This window comes from Apaloderma vittatum, unplaced genomic scaffold (genome assembly GCF_000703405.1).
Source record: "Apaloderma vittatum isolate BGI_N311 unplaced genomic scaffold, ASM70340v1 scaffold18903, whole genome shotgun sequence".
NCBI classification, from domain to species: domain Eukaryota; kingdom Metazoa; phylum Chordata; class Aves; order Trogoniformes; family Trogonidae; genus Apaloderma; species Apaloderma vittatum.
This window is the reverse complement of record NW_009707681.1, coordinates 2881-22421: the sequence shown is the minus strand read 5'-3', so window position 1 is coordinate 22421 and position 19541 is coordinate 2881. Positions and strand designations below refer to the sequence as shown.

Below are 19541 nucleotides of genomic sequence, written 5' to 3'. Positions count from 1 at the left end.
TCAAGAAACTGAGCTGGAATGCCCCCTACTGGTTTATTACCAGAGAATGAACTTCTCTACCCAGACGTCAATATCTGGTGTTCTGCTGATAGAAAAAAAAAAGGGGGGGTGGTGTTAAGTTCAGTAATACCCTCCCAGCACAACGAAAAAACCTAACTTGATTGACAGATCATAAACATTAGCTCAGTAAATTAATACTTTAACAATGACGCTTATGTAAAAAGACAGTATGTTGTAAGTAAATAGTTGACTGACTCTGCAACTGTATTCCCCCTCAAATTTGCACCCAAACTCCTGACAAGCTGATACTTGGGCCTGTTAAATATTTAATACAAAACTAGGCTGTACCTTTCAAAAAGACACAAGTCTAAAATAAAAATATAGAGCAGACCTTAGTTCCTGATCTGAAGGTCACTACACTGCTTCATGGAATTTGAGCAGATTACACTATGTAATTGGGAAAGCTTTGATGCTGGACAGGATGCTTAATCTTGAACAGTAATGCCTGGAGACCGCAGGATAGTTTTATACTTAAGAGATAGTAAAATACAAGCAAGCAGTGATAAATGAAAACATTACATTCTTCAGGCCACATGTGTTCACAGCCACCTCTATCACATTTTTCAGAAGAGATAAAAGTGCTTTTCTCCCCTCAAGTTTCCCAATGTAGTCTCAAAGTACCCCTAATCAGGACTCATTAAAACACTTCAGCATAGAGATGACAAGTACATATATAACTATTACTCTCTGCAGATTTGCCAAGTTAACTACTCTCATCCTTGACTGCTGAAAGAAGGATGCAAGTCACCAGAGGGAAAAACGAGAAAAAAAAGGAAAAAAAAAAAGGTAGTTTCCTTTTACCAACCACACTGGCAGAAAACAGTATCTTTACTCTTCAAACTATATTCTCAACCACCCTCCGGTTCCAGCTGACAACTGAAACTGGTATCCCAAAGTACACATCTAGAAGGAATGTGCGTAGTAAAATTAGTTTCAAAGTATTAAGGATCCATTTAAATGTTAAAGATACAACTATATCACCTTAAAACATTTTAAGTCTGGAGATAACAAGAGACACAGTTAAAGGCACAATCTTAACTTTAATCCTTTGAACATTAAGCCAATCTAATTCAGCAGTCCCAATTTAAGACGGCTGTTTAAAAAAAAGATGACACACATTTAAATATTTGCACCATCTACTCCAAACCACCTACAAAACCCCTTGAAGAGGGATTATTCCGTCAATCCACACTTCAGATGAGGGTTTTTTTCTTGGTGGGAGAGAAAGTAAAGTGAACTTGCCTTGCACTTAGATTATGCCTGAAAACTCCTCAGAGCCCTGACTATCTCACAAACCACTTCAGCAGACACCTGAGTACCAGAAGCAGGAACAGACAGGGGATCAAAGGAGCCGCTGTTAGACCCATGAGTGCCCAGGGCATCAGCACAAAGACCTGCTTCAGAATTAATCAGAGAAGAAAGTAGGCCTAACACATAAAAAGTGTGAAGTTCAGGCAACACTAAAGTTACTAGATCAAACTTGATCCTAGTTCCTCACAAAACTGAAGAACTTCTTAGAAGTATTATTTGAGAAACAGTTCTTAGCAAAATTATAGTCAGTGAAATTGTCCATCAGTGCACTCATTCTAAAAAGAGCTGACTATTGAAAGGTAAATAGCAAACAGCCCACAAAAAGGTAAAAGGTTACACACAAGCTAAAAAAGCTCATTTATCTTCAGCTGCAAGTGCCACATCAACTCAACATATCTATACCTCACAACATCCACCCACCAGAATTGTCCCAGAGAGTCTATTATGTACTTCAAAGTTTCCAAAAACTTCTTGCTTTTACAAATAAGAATGAATTAACAATACACATACAGTATCTATAGGTCAGCTATGACACTATGGAAACTAAAACAAAATAACAGTTAAGAACTCCATAGCAGTACACTTGGAATATCAACATGGAGTCCTCAACATTCTTCCACACTATCAAGAAGCGATTCTCCTTGGAAAAGCTCCAAAGACAGATGAGTATCAGCAAAGGGAAAATACTTCTTTTTATGGATATAATAGTAACCAAGGAGCTAACAGAGTGGCGAGTATTTTTCAACTAGGAAGAACAAAGTCACCGAAACATCCAAATGAGAGAGGCAACCATTTGTTATTTTGTACATACACAGCTAAATAAAGAGTTTACACAAGTGGAAAAAAAGCAGTAACCAGGTAAATAATTTTAAGATTATTCTTCACATATCAAATCTAAGTTAATTTAAATGGCATTCCTCCCAAGAAGTTGGTATGATTAAGGCCGGTTCTACACACGTTCCTGAGCAGGCTGCTTGGTTTTCAAACAACTGTTAGAAAACAGGCAGCATTTAGAATACCCATTAAACTAGGTGGATTTCATGCAGGAGTTTATACATATAAGAAAGCAATTCTGAGACAACAAGAAGCTTCAGGATTTCAACAGGAATTTCTATAGTGCCACAAATTTCAGCAAGTCCTCAGTCTGTATTGGAACCAATGCAATACTTAGCAATGTCTTGTTTAGAAAACAAATCAAGAACTGGGTGCACAGTTTCCCTCTGATGTATTAGAAACAGCAGTGCAGACATCTATATTTTCACAGAACAGTAAGTAGGTTACTTATGCTTCCTGAATTTGACAGGATATTTACTCCATCTTAACCCACTTCTCCAAAGCAAGGGCAGGCTTGTGCCTAAAAAAAAAACTCCTTGGGTGCAGTAATTTTTATTCCTCTCAGTGAAGCTATGTTTCTGTGCATCTAGAAATGCAAAGATCCACCAGACAAGAGGGAAATTCTGAGTTTGAAGCCTGCTGACAAAACGAGTCCTGAATTCTCAAAATGGATGGGGACACCAATATCAAGATCTCAATTTAAAGCACAGTGCTTGCTTTATTTTTCCCTTCTCATGGCAGATCAATACATCTACAAATTAAATAACTGGTTATATCAAATGATTCAAGCTGACACAGAGAAGAACTTTTGCTCCAGCTCCAGTGAAACATAATGAGAAAATTTCATCTCCTATAAGGACAGGCTGAGAGACAGCTTTGTTCAGCCTGAGAGACAGCTTTGTTCAGCCTGAAGAGAAGGCTCCAAGGAAGCCTTAGAGAGGCCTTCTAGTACTTAAAGAGGGCTTACAAGAAAGCCACAGAGGGACTTTTTACAAGGGCATGCAGAGATAGGAAAAGGGGCAATGGTTTTAAACTGGCAGATTAGATGTAAGGAAGAAGTTCTTCACCTTGAGGTGGTGAGGCACCAGAACATTTTGGCTAGAGAGGTTGTGGATGCCCCCTCCCCAGAGGTGTTCAAGGCCAGGTTGGATGGGGCTTTGAGCAACCTGGTGTAGTGGGTTGGAACTAGATGATCTTTAATGTCTCTTCCAATCCAAACCATTCTAAAAGGTGTCACCTGGAGATACTTCACAGATAAAATTGCTATGTTACAGCCTAGCAGACTTGGTAACATTTATTCTTTGTACAATGAGTAATAAATGCTGCTCTCTGGTTAACAGCCTAATCCTTTGAAACAGTTAAACCAAGCACAGAAAGCACCAGCTGAACCTTAGTTTCTTTAATGCTCAGGATTGTCTTTTCGCACCCTGTCCCTTTGTCTTCCATCTCATACTGCCCAGTACTGTTTGCATCCCTGATCTCAGAACATGCACAAAGACTACTTCAGCTACAACAACACACAGAACAGACTTGAATTCCTATCCCTCTTATTTGTAACACCAAATCATTTTTTCTTCCATCACCATAACAGCACTAAAGGTTCCTTTTCATCCTTTATTGCAGAAGGACAGCATGGGAAGGGGACAAAAGGAAGGTCCCTAAAGAAACCCCTTTCTTTAATCTGACAGAAATGATCTGAAAAGACCTGATGGAAAACTGTTAGCATTTGAAACCAAGAGGGACAGAACTGAGTGTTCCTATAGCTTAACCTCAGAAGTACCACTTACAGGATTAATACTTAAATCCCACCCAACTCCCTCCACTCACTTCTCTTTAATTTGTATTAATAAATACTAACAAGACTAAAAACATGGACAGGACTTAGTATTACTAACAAACATAGTAATTTTTTTTCCTAAAGATCTAACTTTTGAAAGCCTTATCCCACAAAATCTAGGTATGACTTTTAGAGATGTGCCAGTTAAATTTAGAAACATGTTTGGTTCCTTGGGCATTGTGTTGGAACACAGAATGAAGAGACTCAGAAATAAATGAACCACACAGCAATACCTCACCAGCTGCCTCCAATACCACAGCTTCAATTCTTAAGTTTATCTTACTACTCTAATACTTAATATGCCCTAGCTCTTCCTCAAAAACTAAGGATTTGAAAATATCATTAGCAGTTCATCTAGAAGGAGTTGTATAAAATTAAACACAGAAGAAACTAATTTTGCTTCTTATCATGCACAGCACATTTTTGTCTTTATCTGCTGTCAAAAATAAAGTCTTTATTACACTATTCAACTGAATGCTCAGTAGAAATTCACTTCCATTTCTTTCCCTGATAGTATTTCTGCAGTAAAAGGTGCTCATCTTAAAGGTTACTATTCACAAGAACAGAAACAGAAAGGGATTATAGAGCAGTTGCATATATTATTGAGTTAGTATATCACACCTTTAAGTAGCAAGTTCATGCTGAACAAATCCATTAAGTTTCTTACATAAAGAAGTACCATTGAACAGGAGTCAAAAAACTGAAACACAAGAAACCCAGGAAGACTAGCAGCAACGAAATCCAAAGAACAACAGGTTGGAAGGGACCTAAAAGGATCATTTGGTCCAACCTTTCTTCGGAAAAGCACTGGCTAGACAAAATGGCACAGCACTCTGCCCAGTCAGTTTTTAGAAGTGTCCAGCATTGGGGAAATCCACCACTTCCCTGGGGAGATTATTCCAATGACTATTCTAGTTGTCAAAAATCTTCCTCATGTCCAATCAGAACCTCCCCAGAAGCAACTTGCACCCATTAGACCTCAACTTTTGCAAAAAGGGAGTCTCCAACTTCTTTGTGGCCACCCTTTATAAACACTGAAACATGGTGATCATAGAACGGCTTAGGTTGGAAGGAACCGTAGAGACTACCTAATCCAACCTCCCTGACACGGGCAGGGACACCTCTCAACTAGACCAGGTTGCTCAAGGCTCTGTCCAACCTGGCCTTGAACATCTCCAGGGAGGGGGCAGCCACAACATCTCTGGGAAATCTATTCCAGGGTCTTGCCACCCTTGTACTGATGAATTTCCTCCTAAGATCCAATCTAAACCTACTCTCCTCCAATTTAAATTCATTTCCCCTTGTCCTATTACTGGACATTCTCATAAAAAGTCCCTCTCCACTCTCCCTGCAAGTTCCCTTCAGGTACTGGAAGCCAGTTATAAGGTCCCCCCCAAAGTCTTCTCTTCCTCAGGCTGAACAATCCCAGCTACCTCATCCTGTCCTCGTAGTAGAGACGCTCCAGTCCCTGGATCACCTTTGTGGCCTCCTGTGAACACGCTCCAACAGATCTATGTCCCTTATGTTGAGGACACCAGAAGTGGACACAGTATTCAAGGTAAGGTCTCACAAGAGCAGAGTAAAGGGGGAGCATTCCCTCTCTTGATCTGGTGGACACACTCCTCGTAACGCAGGTCTCTCTCAGCCTTTCCTCATACGGCAGGTTTCCCAGTCCCTTGACCACATTTGCGACCACAAGTTATTGGTTAAATTGCCCCTGCTAAGTTAACAATCCAACAAACTGAATTACCTTCCCCTTTGTTTGTGTGCAAGACTCATCTGTGCTGCCATGGATGAGGCTTGAAATTACACCAATACTAAACAACGGTTACCAAACAACTGACCGCAAGTTACCCTGAGCCAAAGCACTTCAAGTGCTGGCATTCACTCTGGCTCACAAGCCAAACTGGTATATGTAAACATCCATTTAACTTGCTGGTCAGGCTCCACTCAATCTTGAGATCTAAACTGTGTCTCATTATCCTTAGAAAAACCATTTCTACAAAAAGATGGTGATGGTGACTAGCAATGTAATTTTAAGCACATTTAATGAAACAGTTTGAGCACTTGGCATGCAAAATAATCTAATGATTTTTTAAGCATCGCCCTTGAGAACATTATTTCAGAAACCCTTTCTTCACTTGACCCTGTATCTGGAACACTTAGAAAGAATCTCATGAGGTGAGCAAAACTTCAAGACTGCTCCAGTAAGAATATACTTTAAACTCTCGTAAATAGGAGATGACAATCTTTTATCTACAGCAGATCAGCTTCTACACTATACACAGTCAGATTTAGCTTCACCTTGGATAAATAAGTAGATGTAACCTGAAAGAAATTAATGAAAAAAAGTATAATGGCAATTTTACCTTGTGTAAAATGAGTACACAGGGAAGAAAAAACCTTAATGCATAAATAAAGAAATGCTCCTCACATCAGAAATATTTGCAGAAAACTTTACCCTTCCGCCTTTTCTTTTGAGTTCCTATCACAAGACAGAAGCACTGTCAGCTACATCTGGCTTTGGTAACATGAACCTTCTAGAACCTTTGTCCTTAAAGGTGCACGGAACTTTACTAATTCCCCTTTCTTCCCCCAAGAATGAAAGTAAACTGCTGTACAAGTTAAAATAAGGAAATAACAGTAAAAAAAAAAAAACAAACTGTCCCTAAGAGCTGCACCATTTCAGAAGATACTCTGAATACATTTACAAAATTTTGTTTCTCTGAATTTGTATTTACTTCAGTAAAAAAAGTCATCCCAGGAACAAGTCAACACCTGACCATAATCAAGAACTGCTCTGTCAACAAGCCAAAATCCAACTTGTCTTAGCATGCTTCCTGTATTCACATTCTTTTTGACCTGGTCTATTTGAAGTAGTTAGTATTAACAATATCTCAAATGAATAAAGAATGGAAAAAAAAAACCTTCCACCCTTTAGCACTTGAAAACAATTAGTATTATTACTCTTCTCTCAGTTTATGCTCCCCAACTCCTCAATACATTCACTGCAGCCCAGTACACTTACCACCTTGACCTCACCAAATCACACCACCGAGACTAAAAAAGTTGCCACTTGATTTCAATTTCCTTATAAGTCTCTGGTACTTTCTCAGTTTCAGAGCTCAACTAGCTTCACTGTGATGAAAAAAATCATCCCTTTAAAATAAATCTGCATTTATAAAACATTCTATCAAAACTGCAAAAATGTTTGCAACTCTTTACTACACAAACATCAATTTTTACAACATCATTTTAAATCTTTCTTGAACACAAGGCACAAGAACTTCACAGCAACATTTTTCAGCATATTTATCTACAACAAGAACAACAGCACTTCTGTACCCCAAATCTCCAGATGCAGCCTGAATTCTTCTTCCTAAACATATAAAAATGCACTTCGCTTTATGGGGGGAAAGGCCACTGGAGTGACAGAGAATACATTGTGTATTCCTAAGTGCCTAGGTTACTAAGATATATAAGACAGATCTACACAGTTTCTGTGTCACTATTTCTGCCTCCTCCACTCCACAGTTTTATCTGTAAGCATTTTACACCTGCTTTTAGATTACTGATCTTAATGAGGTGTGAAATCTAATACTGTTTTAGCAGAACTCCAGTAGACAATAAACCAGCCACCTTCAAAATCTGCAAGTGAACCAGTCTTGAGACATTGAAAGTCAAGTTTAACAAATATTTATCTACTCAACTAGACTACTAAATCTGTAATCTCAATGACTGAGAACATGTTTGACAAAATCTACTGTCTAAGGCCGACATGCAGACAGAAATGTAATTACACTTTTTCCTTCTGAATGGAATTTCTTGTCAGTTTCCAATTTTGCCTGTGACAGACATTAGACAACCTGGTTTACAGTTATCCAGGTTACCTCAGGTTGTACCTTTCCTCACTATTGGCATGACATAAACATTATTTCCACCTTCTGACATCTCACTGACATACCAGGGTGGTTTTTGTTTGTTATCAAAAATTACAGGATGAGCTCTCCTCCTTACAAGGACAAGTCCTGTTTCAAAATGTTTACTCCCGATACATATTGTTCTGAAAACATCTTTTGTTACTAAAAGACAGATCAACAGTTCATGCAACATTATCATGCACTTTTGCTCCTTTCAGGATTCAGGAAGAAAGTTTTTATTGAGCACTTACTACTACACCATTAAAAATAAAATTATCTTCATCCAGTAGCAGGCTCAGACAATTAAGATTCCTTTGGTTTCCAGTTTTATTTAAACTTTCTTTTATTTTAACTTTCTTTTATTTTAGGGACTGACAACATAGGCTTTTCCCTAGCACCTCCAAGATCTACCAACTCTATGTTTTAAGTCAGTCTGTACTAATTAACTGCTATCCATCTTATTGCCCATATAAAAATACTGCAGGTTCAGTGGGAAGTAAAGGTAGAAGCCAGCAAGGACCCTCATTTTGCTCTAAACTACTGTAATTACTTCTCCTCTGAAGCCTCTTAAACTCCAAACAGTTCACACTTGCATGCTCAAAATCATCCTGCATCCTGTTCATATGATTTTCCAGAATCCAAAAGAACTACAAAGCATTTATGCTCAGCAAAATCCAATGACAAGACTCAAGCTACGAAGTCTACTGAACCCGAAGCACATAGTGGTAACAATGCCTAGAGCAGTTTCCAGTTCCTGAGATTACAGTAGGTCCTATCATTTTACATTCAACTGTAAGACACATATAGACTGTATTATGAGGCTCAAAAGATAGGCCTCAAGAGAGGCCCTAAAACATCAAAATGGATATAGAAGCTAACCCAGTCTCATGCTAACTAGACAAGCTCAGATTAGCTCAAGGCAGAGCCACTCCAGTGTCCCTCAACTACTAGAATCCATCGATACATGACTGTAATTCACGTATACATGAACTGGAGAGCACTAGACAAAAAACAGAGGATGGCGGCTTACCAATACAATTGTTAAGTGATTCAGTAAGGCAATACAGAGATATTGTCAGAGACATTTAAGCCTAGTTATAGCTGTACATATTGAGATCTACTATGTACATGATTTTATTAGGTATTTGTTTATAATACATTACGCCCTGTAAACTAACCCAGCAGAAACGAAAGAAGCTGCTCATGCAAAAGAACAGAGTAACTCTGTAGCACTGCCTAGTACTAAACTAGTTGGGCCTAGAGCCATTTGCCAACCACAAGTGGTGCTCAGAGTTGGTAACATCTGAAGACAATCGTCCTATCCCCATCCCCAAGACCCATGATTGTTCTAACAAGTTATTTAGAGCAATACCCAGCACCTGATATCGCAAGGGCATCATTTATAATTGATTAGAAGGACAGGAATTTGTTCTTCAGGAAAGGTTAAAGACCAGCCTGATTTAGCATCCTGGTAAGAAAACAAAGTCTGCTGAAATAGGTGGACAGCAGGGTTTCTTCATCCACTTGCAACAGCTGTTTCACTAATTCTCACATTTACCTACAAGACTAGTCTGAACTATAACTTCTAACCGAAACCAAACCAGCAGGTTTCAAAGCCACAATCTTTAAAGTATTTCTCCCTACCTGTACTTTCATTCACAGCAACACTCCAAAGAAAGACAAATGTAAAGGCCAGAGTACCTGCTTTTACAGTCATTGTTTTAGTTTTCTAAGGGAGAGGACAACTTGCCAGAAGACATTTTAATCAAATGTCTTTTAAAACTCACCTAAGATGCAACACATCTCCATGACTGGCAAATTTACCCAACAAGCCTATGTACCTTTAGCATCAAAAGTTATTTGTACCATTTTTCCCCCACAGCATACTTCAGACTGTGTATGCTTAGATTAAAGACACTGAATTGTTCCACATCCTTTGAAGGGCATTTCTTCAAGAGGAGCGATTGCAAGAAAAATGAGTCAGAAAAACACTTCTGCTGGCTTCATTTCTCCCCCTACCGAAGTATTAATTTTAGGCTGGCCTAGTCAAGTTAGCTTTCATAATGCCTACAGGGGTTTTTTAATCCACTTCATCTCAGACTACTAATAGGGACACGCAAAAGAGCTTCACAGCAATAGATTAGGACTAAAAACCCTCCCAGTTTACTTCAAGCAAAGAATTTAAGATTTCCAGAAAATCCTCATTTCCTGATGTAGTTTAGCTTAAATGCTTTTGTACAACCCTTACACAAGGCACTGAGTCCATTTCCAAGACATAACTCCCTGTATTTGTGCTACAGAAAGACTAAAACCTAACTCAAAGTTATTCCTAAAAAGAAAAAAAAAAAACACTAAACATTTTTATTGGAATTACTACTGATAGTTAAGTAGCAGAACTAAAGGGTACAATACACATGCAGAAGCAAACAGAACTACATTTTCAGTAGAAACAAGGATACCAGGTGCCCAGAAGTTTTGAGTTCACATCAGTACAAACCTAGGGTTAATACTCTAGGTTTCTATTCTCAAAGTACATGAGTAAGATAAGAATTTTCATTTTAGAGAGGGCTTGCATAGCATATGCATACTACAGATAGTATGATAACTAACAGTAAAGCATATCGCAGGCAGAAAATCTCAGATCATTCAAATGATACAAAACAGAAAGGCAAACTAAATATTTCAGTCTATACAAGCCACTTAAGACAGTTCTTGCATGGAACGATGGAGGGAAAAAAGGAAGTACCTCCTGTCCAGTAAGAAAGAGTAAAAGATCTCCTTCCTCTTCTTCACACATGTGAATTTGGATCACTGTTCGAATGGCAGCCTCTAGGTAGTCCCTTTCTGGTTCTGGAGTATAGAATATCTCCACAGGATGGGTGCGACCCGGGATAGTTAGAAGTGGACAGTTATCAAAATAGATCTGAAACTTGCCGGCATCTAAAGTGGCACTCATAACTATAACCTGTAGGTTGGAAGGACAAAAAAAAAAAAAAAAGTTACTCCAAAAGTTAACAAGAATTTTTGAAATGCTTTGCATACAATATATAACAGTAAGAAAACAAGCTCAACTGTTCACTGTGATTTAAGCACATTTAATCATCTATATACAGCATCCTCATTACAAAGTTCAAAACAAAATTACTAGTCAAATACAAAAAGGATAAGCTACAATTACGCTGTTTCCAGTATTTTCCTCAATACAAACTGCATTAAGAATTCCCTAGGGTTATCTTTCCAATACAGATTATCATTAGATCAAAAAACAGTTGATCTACTTTAGTTGATTACAAAAATCAGCTAATGGTAAGCACACAGATACCTTATTTGGTATGCTTGCAACTAGAAAGGAGATGTTGTTGGGCTTCGTCATTACTGACCTTCAAATCAGATCTTTGTCTTACAACTTCCTTCAAAACTCCCATCAAAATATCAGTAGCCAGTGTTCTTTCATGGGCCTCATCAAGAATTATAACACCATAGCGCTCCAGCAAAGGATCATTCATTGCTTCACGAAGTAACATACCATCAGTCATGTACCTACACAAACAAAAACAATTTCAACACAAATTTAGTAAGTCTGATACAGAATTCTCTTCCATAACATTCACGAGGTTGCTTGAACTAAGCTTTTAACCAACTTTTTAAACACAGAAATATCAGTAAGCTATTTCCAACAAGGTAACCAATCAAAAACACTGCAGAGTCTAAGTGAAATATGGGAGTAGGAGCAGCAGCTTAAAAAAGAGTGAAGGGGAAAGGTTTAGCAATATTTTAACTAGGTTGTAGACTATTACTAGCAGACTTCCAAGTCTACAATCAGACAGGAAAAAGGGAAAACACATCCTCTGAAGAAGCATTTCTGCAACTGCTTCTCCCCTTTTGTTTGCAAGCATCTGCTTACTTTTTGCTTTTCCATCCCAGATAAATTTCTTTTCACAAAACAGCATTATTCACAGTCTTCAACTACTTATAAGAAGCAAAAGACGAAGACATATTTTGACAGAAGAGCACTATTCCTTGAATCACACTATATGCAATCCTTTCTAACTGAGCATTAGGAATTTCATGTGCAAATGACTTAAGCAGACATGGTTCCACACAGCACAGGAATCTAGAAGGGCTGACAACTGAAACACAATGGACTATGTGTCCCCGAGTCAGGTATAGGCCGGTTTCAAAACTTTGTGGTAGTTGTCCTTACTGAAGTAAGTTACCAACGTCACAAGGATTACCCTTAGTAGGAAGATACTATGAAGGTCAGCTGAACGGCTTTATTCTGAAAAGCACCTTAATCATAAAAATACTTCAGATCGCCCTCTTCTTTACAGATGACTTAATTTCCATAGGGTGCAGCAATTTCTTTAGGAGGAATGACTTATTTTCAGTCCTACTCAAGTGCCTCTCCTCAAACTTCTCTCAGCTCCTATGGTTCCCATCTCTCTTCTCCACTCAGGCATTCAAAGATTCACTCTCCTCCTTTTTCCTCCTTTCATAACTTTGCACACATCCTTAACTACCCTTTGATATCCCCGCATCTTCAAGGAGGATATGTTATACCTTTACCTGACAGTTGCCATACTTACTTCAAGATGGTTTTTGCACTACTGCAGTCTTCAAATCGAATGGAGTAACCAACCTCCTGGCCCAGCATGACATCCATCTCATCAGCAACCCGCTGCGCCACACTCATTGCAGCTACTCTCCTAGGCTGGGTACATGCTACTCCCCTCTTTGGTCCAGGTAATGAGCGCATGTAGTCAACACACCATTGAGGAATCTGTCAAGAACAAAATTCAGTTTTAAACACACTTCAAAGGGCCAGATGTTATCCGCAACCTTTTGTTGCAAAATAAAACACACTCACATTAAGCACGGACATAACTATCTCTGAAGTTCTCAAGGAAACACATACATTTAGGCACTGTTAGACCAGTACCTCATACAGCTATTTAGCAGCTGCCACCACGCTCCAAAAGCAAACAAAATTAAAGGTAACATTCAGAATTTTGAGATCCTTAGCAGTTTGTTGCTGAAAGTTTTACAGTAAGCGTACTATATTTTGTAGCTTTAAAAAGCAATGTTTACCAGTGCATTAAGCAAAATAATTAGTTTAGCAACACAGAGATTGTCTTAGCCATGACAAATAAAAATAACACAAATAATTAGTAATGTTCCTTTAGTTAATTATTGTTCTTTGAAATTTTATCAACCAGAAATTAAAACCATATGTTTTCCTTCCTATGTTAACACTCAGCTTATTTGTCAGTCAGCAGTTTTCTGCTCCTGTTAGGAATCTGAAAACAGTAAGAATCATCCAAAATAAGAAGTTTTATTCAGAAGAATTTCTAAAGTCAGTAACAGTTTGATGAAGACAGAATATTCTTAGCCTGTTCTCAGTGTGACGTTTTATGATGAGGCATCAACAGGCACAGCTAGTTCCAAGTTTAGAGATAAAAAAAATCCACTCTAAGCATATTACCTTGGCTTTAAACAGAACAAGTCCTAGGAGCTCTATCAGGACACAGTAGCAGGAAATAAAAATAATTTAGAAGTGATTTTCCAGTTAACAGTAGAATCTACATCACTGGTATAAAATGAAAGAAAAAGGCTACATAGATTTTAGTGTCTTAAGTTGATTTATATGCATTAAGAAGACATTACCTACTTCAGTGATGACTGGGAATATACTATTTCTTATCACCCAGTTCTTGTAAAACCTAACAAAGTTAACTCCACTGACCCAAGAAAACCACAAATCACCAAACCCTTTGACTTCTCTTACAAAAAAAAAAATCATTATCAAAAGCGTGAGGAATAACTTTAGCTAGCACCCTTTAACCTCAAGGACTTTCTCAATTCGCAGAATGTCAGGGGTTGGAAGGGACCTCTGGGGATCATCAAGTCCAACCCCCTGCCAGAGCAGGACCACAGAATCCAGGGCAGGTCAACTGATAGATTTTCAAATTTAACCTCCATTAACACGATGAGGTAGAGACATACAGTGGTGTTGACGATCAAAGATAAATACACTGAGGGCTGTCAGAAACTATTCCAAAGTCAAAGAAAACTCATGTTTTCAAAAGGGATGCAGGGCAAGAGAGGGAAAAGAGTACTGCCCTGGCTTTTCTGAGCCACTTCAATTTACTGAATACTTTCTCTGTTAAAAGTTATACAGTAGAACACTCAATTTTCAGTAGCTGAAAAAGCATTATACTTCAACCTTTAGCAATTCTCTTGTGGACTGCAAGGACAGCAGAAGATTAAGCTATACTCAGAATCACCTTGCCTCTGAAGTTAATCTGCCAAGATAACTTGCTGACAAAGTGGCATCCCTTTTGTTACATCAACAAACATCCTACCCTCTGTAGTTAGGACTTTTCAGTGAAAGCAGATGCTACTCTACCACTCCATCTATGGAAGAAATTTAAATTATTATATCAGCACCACATATAATACCACATTTAAAATGGGAGTGCGCATTGCAATTAGAGCAAGTACTTAATCTCTTTCTAGAAGAAACTCAGCATATCCATTCCATCACTGAGCACGTTCCAAGAGTATTTGAAGAAAACTGTTAACTTAGAAGGTTAAGTTCAAATTACAAATCAAACCACTGCAAATACCGAAGACAAAAATGAATGGTCTTAGCTTCCAATATACTTCTTCAGTGCTTTGGGTTTAAGTCTATGTGGAACAGGACTTCAAGAAAAGTTTTATTTCCTGCTGTTTCCATTGTCATAGCCAAGTGTTTACAAGAGTAAAGGAAAAACATGCACATAATGATTAGCAGCGCACTCTCAAAAACATCATCTACTGTTATATAGCCTTCTATCATCTCCATTAACAGTGAAGACAGCAATTCTGGAAGAGCAATTCATTATATACTTCAAAATAACACCAACTTTATACCAATGAAAACAAGCATAAATGGCTCATGTACACTTTCACTTTGAGCATTAGAGGGTTTCTTAACCACCAATAACCACTTGTTCTGATCAATGAATACAAGAAAAACAACCACCTCTCAACTGGTTTTAAGACAGCACTTCATCATTAACAGATGTGACTACCACATGCAAAACAAGGTTTTCATTAAGTGGCAGCAGGATAATTTTCAATGCTATGTTCCTACAGAGACACTGTCAAATGTTGCTAAAGTGTATCTGCAGTCTCAGAGATAATTCAGAAGTAGTGAGGCTTCCAAGACAGTTCAGGTGCTTTTCGTAGCTTAATTCCCATTTTGAGGAAAGATAAGTCTTGGAAAGGAATAAAGTAGTAAGACAATTCAGGAAAAGCTTTATGCCTGTGGAATAATATGACAGAAAATCTGAAGTATAAGTCACCCTGTAGATCTTTAAATTCCTAGATCCCACAATAAAAACCCTTGCTTTCATACAGATTATAATTTTTTTTTCTACATGATTGTTCAGAATACTATCTCTTGCAAGTAGCTATATAATCAAGATTTTTCTGAAGAATTCTATAAATTGCTTGTCTCAGCTTATACATGTTAAAAATGCAATACAGGTAGTGTCATAAGGCACCAAACAAGACACTGGCTCCCAAAACTTGCAGCAAGGGCATGTATCTTCAAATATTTCAAGAACAGATAAAAAGTACTAATATGTCCTTCACATTTCTCAACATCCAAATTTTATTTTAGGACTAGAATTTTATTTCAGTAAGACTTACTGTAAAGTTAGCTACAATCCATTTTATAAAGACTAAAATAACCTTCAGTTTTTATTTTCTGCTTAGATAAAAGGAATTCACCAGGTTAGAGAACAAAGACCTTCTTCCATCACTTTTGCACATTAATTTTAAACTGCAAAGCAGAGGACAGAGTAAGGTTTTGAACAAATTTATTCTATTATAAATACATAGTGGTGTTCCTTATATCTTAGGCCTACTCTGTTCACTAGTCCCAAAAATTCTTCTTAAGGTTTAGGAGGCTCTGCAGATCTGATACCACTATTTTCAGTGCTGAGGAACATTTTTAAACCCATGAATCTAAAAAAAAAAAACAACAAGCCACCTAAATGTGAATTTAACTGCTGAACTGTAGAACTACGTGGCCTCTACAAAGTTTCAGTACCAAGGAAACACAAGTCTTTTCCTCTCAAGTTTCAGTATCACCAAAAGGCATGATTCAATTAGACCATGTCAGAATTTTTTCTGGCATTTCAATTCCTTTTAAGTTTGTATTGGTAGCAGTAAGTTTCACAGAACACTACTAAGTCTCTTCTGTAACATCTTTTTCTACTTTGTAGCTGCCATCTACACAAAGAGCAAAATACACTATTAGGAAGCATCACCTCAGTTCGTGGATTAGTACTTCTGTCTAATTGTTAAAATCTCTTTTTATCTTCCTTTACCAAATAGGTAAGTACCAATCATAAACCCTAAGAGAAACAAGGGCCAGAATACAGGACAAGACTGTAAAAGGCAAAAATGCTAAAAGGTTCTTCTCACTTTTATATTCACTAAGCAAATAAAACATTCACCAGATTAGTTTTGCTCATAATTTGTGAGGTGTTCTTATACAATGAATTTCAAGAAACCAAAGCAACTTTCACCCCACACATCTAGGAACAGTCTCAACATTTAAAAAACTACAGTATCATATAGATAAGAACTCACCTGTGTCGTTTTACCAGACCCAGTCTCTCCAACCAGCACAAACGACTGATGCCTAATCAAAATATCCGTAAATCTTTCTTTGTATTCCCAGACAGGAAGTTGCAGCCTTTTTTTCAGGATGTCATAATATCGTGGTGTATGGGGGAGATTTGTGAAAGGGTTAATACTGTGTGGAATCATTGCTGGTTTTATACTTGCTAACCCAGCAGATGCGTAATAGCCAGAGTTAGATGTAGGTCGCAAATCTTTTTCCTTGTCCCTTTCTCTGTCACGATCTCTATCTCTGTCACGATCCCTGTCACGATCTTTAGAACGGTCATCACGATCCCTGTCCCGGTCACGATCTTTCCTAAAATGAGTTAAGAGACACAGCAGAAAATAAGATACTTAAATTCTTAAATGCAGAGCAGAAATTTAAATACAATATATCTTTAAAGGTACCTAGTACCAAGTGGATATAAACCAAACCTTTTAAAAAGGCTTACAAACAGCTACCCGGAAGCATAAGCACCGTAGAGTAACTGTATACAACACACAGCAAATATTAAATATATATAGTCACACTCATTGTACATAAGAACTGCTGCAGTTCCTCTCCTTAAAGGTAAGACTGAAGCTATCACATGAAGAGAGCATTGTCTTAACCCTCTTCATTTAGTGGCTATAAATAATCTAGACTTCTCTCACAGTTCTTTCCATCCCCACTTGCTGCTGCAGAAAAATAACAGAATACCAATAGTCGTCCTGGCTACCTAGGAAGAGAATTATGCTAACCCACAAAAACTAATGCAGGATGATGAGTGAGCCTTGAAAGAAAAGTTTGATTTTCACATTCCTCAACTACTTTGTAGCTTTTTATGTTCAAAGTCTTCCACACAATTCTGAATGAAAGAACTTCGATACACAGGTTTTTGAGTCTGACATGTTAAGACTTAACCAATCACTAAAGTCCTTAGAATCACAGAATCATTTAGGTTGAAAAAGACCCTTAAGACAGAGTCCAACTGTTAACAAAACACTATCAAGTTGTACCATTTTCTCCACTGTCATCCTCTATCACACATTAAAGGCAACCAGCATTTATGTATTCCCATTTGTTCCAAATAAGCTTTTTTTAAAAAAAAAGCATTAATTGTACTTGCAAAAGAAAAACAGTTATTATTTTCACCAGTTATTCACTCAAATTTCCATCTCTGGCCTCACTCTTAGTAGTAGTTCCTGATTTTGCAAATCTATATACTTGGTTTTGTACATCTCACTTCCCCTATGAACACTGAAACACTTACAAAGAAATCCTCAGTTTAACCCAAAAAACTATAGCTACATACTTTTAATAAAAATCCAAAACTTACTGTAATCAGCCCTTTGAAATAAGCCCTGCTTTACAAAAGCACTCCATCACATTTTACACTAGATTAAGTCAAAATATTAGCAGCATCTTTGCCTGCAAAACTGAGGATATCCTCAGCTTCATCTTTGTGCATAATATCAACTGAAATGCCATGAAAAAAGTAAAACACCAGCTTTATAGTAAATGCATACATAAACATTTTGAGAAATAGCCACCAAGGGAAAACAAAACCTCCTCCTCTTCTTCTTTACCAGCACTCAGGTATGCATGAAAGAAAGGAGCATTTCTAAAGAAAACTGTTGGCCAACACACCACTTTTTTTTAAAAAAAAAAAAACAAACAACAACAACATGTAGCTGGTATTCAAGTGTAACTGGTGAAGTGATAAGCAAATTCCTACCTACAGAGAGGATGAAGTAACCAAGATTAGTACTGAGACCACACATTTTAATTCAACATTTGCTGCACACTGGGAACAACCATCACTCTTGTTCTCGTATAAACCAATGTCATATACGCAGCCTGTATTCCACCCCCTGCACCCAATACTTCAACATATTATGGCTTCAAAGGTTATCACGATAAGTTGGTTTTGGTATTGTTTTGGTTTTTTTAAGAAGACTTCTGTTAACACAGACTCAGTGAAAAAAACAGATTACAAAACATCCTGTTTATTGTCCCTTACCTAACCCACTTGTATATGGATTTTCCTATAGCTTTGGACATTGAATTATCTGAAAATCAAGACCTTTCTAGATCACTTGCTTGAATCTCAGATACCAGAACGTTACTTCTAACATGCTCAAATATTTACAAACTAGAAATCTCTTTGTACCGGAAAATGTCAGGCAAATATTGCAGAACCTAATAGTCTGGCATGCAAAAGTTACCCGTTACAAACTGAAGAAACTAGGCTCCATTATGCTACTTTTAATGGTAGGAGAATCTAATAGCTGAAATAAAGCTTTGGACTTCTACATATCTGCAAGTATTGGGATAAATAAGTACATGGTCAGAGAGTAAATATCATTAATAACAAAAGGAATTAAAGGTATAAAAGCAATGTTAAGAACAGTAAAGACAGGGTAAACTGCAACTGGTAAGAGCACACATATCACTGAAGGGAAGAATAAGACACACAATGGATTTTTTAGTTTGCTTTTCATTGGGGTATTTTGTGTGCACGCTTCTGGAGAACTTCTAGTCTTCACTCGTGTCTAGTCAAAGTGTAAAAAATCTATACCGACAAAACAAACTATTCCATATCCATTTACTTCAACAGTATGTCAGAAGCTTCTACACAAAAGCTTCAAGTGTATCTTCAGGTACACTCCAGCCTCACATAAAGCAGTGCTACTGCCAAAATGAACAGAGCCATACTGTTGCCAATCCTTCCCCTGTGCTGGCATAAGCATTCCAACAGCCTTGTGCAGAACAAGCCCTACATTAATTCTAACTCAGATCAGTTCTCTGATCTACCCAAACACTCACTTGGCAGCACAAGCGAGAGAGCAGCACTGTCATCATCTTCTGTGGTGGTAGCAATTCGTGTGGGCTTAAAGCATAGATAAAAATACAACCTCAA

General features: G+C 37.7%; 1 protein-coding gene across 1 annotated transcript in view; it reads right to left on the bottom strand.

Moving 5' to 3' along the window:
• The window catches only part of DHX15 (DEAH (Asp-Glu-Ala-His) box helicase 15), a gene marked incomplete at its 5' end in the record, with an annotated part of 41051 nt that extends 24047 nt beyond the window's left edge, over positions 1-17004 (bottom strand). Inside the window, 4 exon segments of the mRNA XM_009866296.1 lie at positions 10709-10927; positions 11343-11502; positions 12549-12742; positions 16606-17004. Coding sequence (XP_009864598.1) covers positions 10709-10927; positions 11343-11502; positions 12549-12742; positions 16606-17004 — 972 coding nt within the window.
• Positions 17005-19541: the final 2537 nt, after the last annotated feature.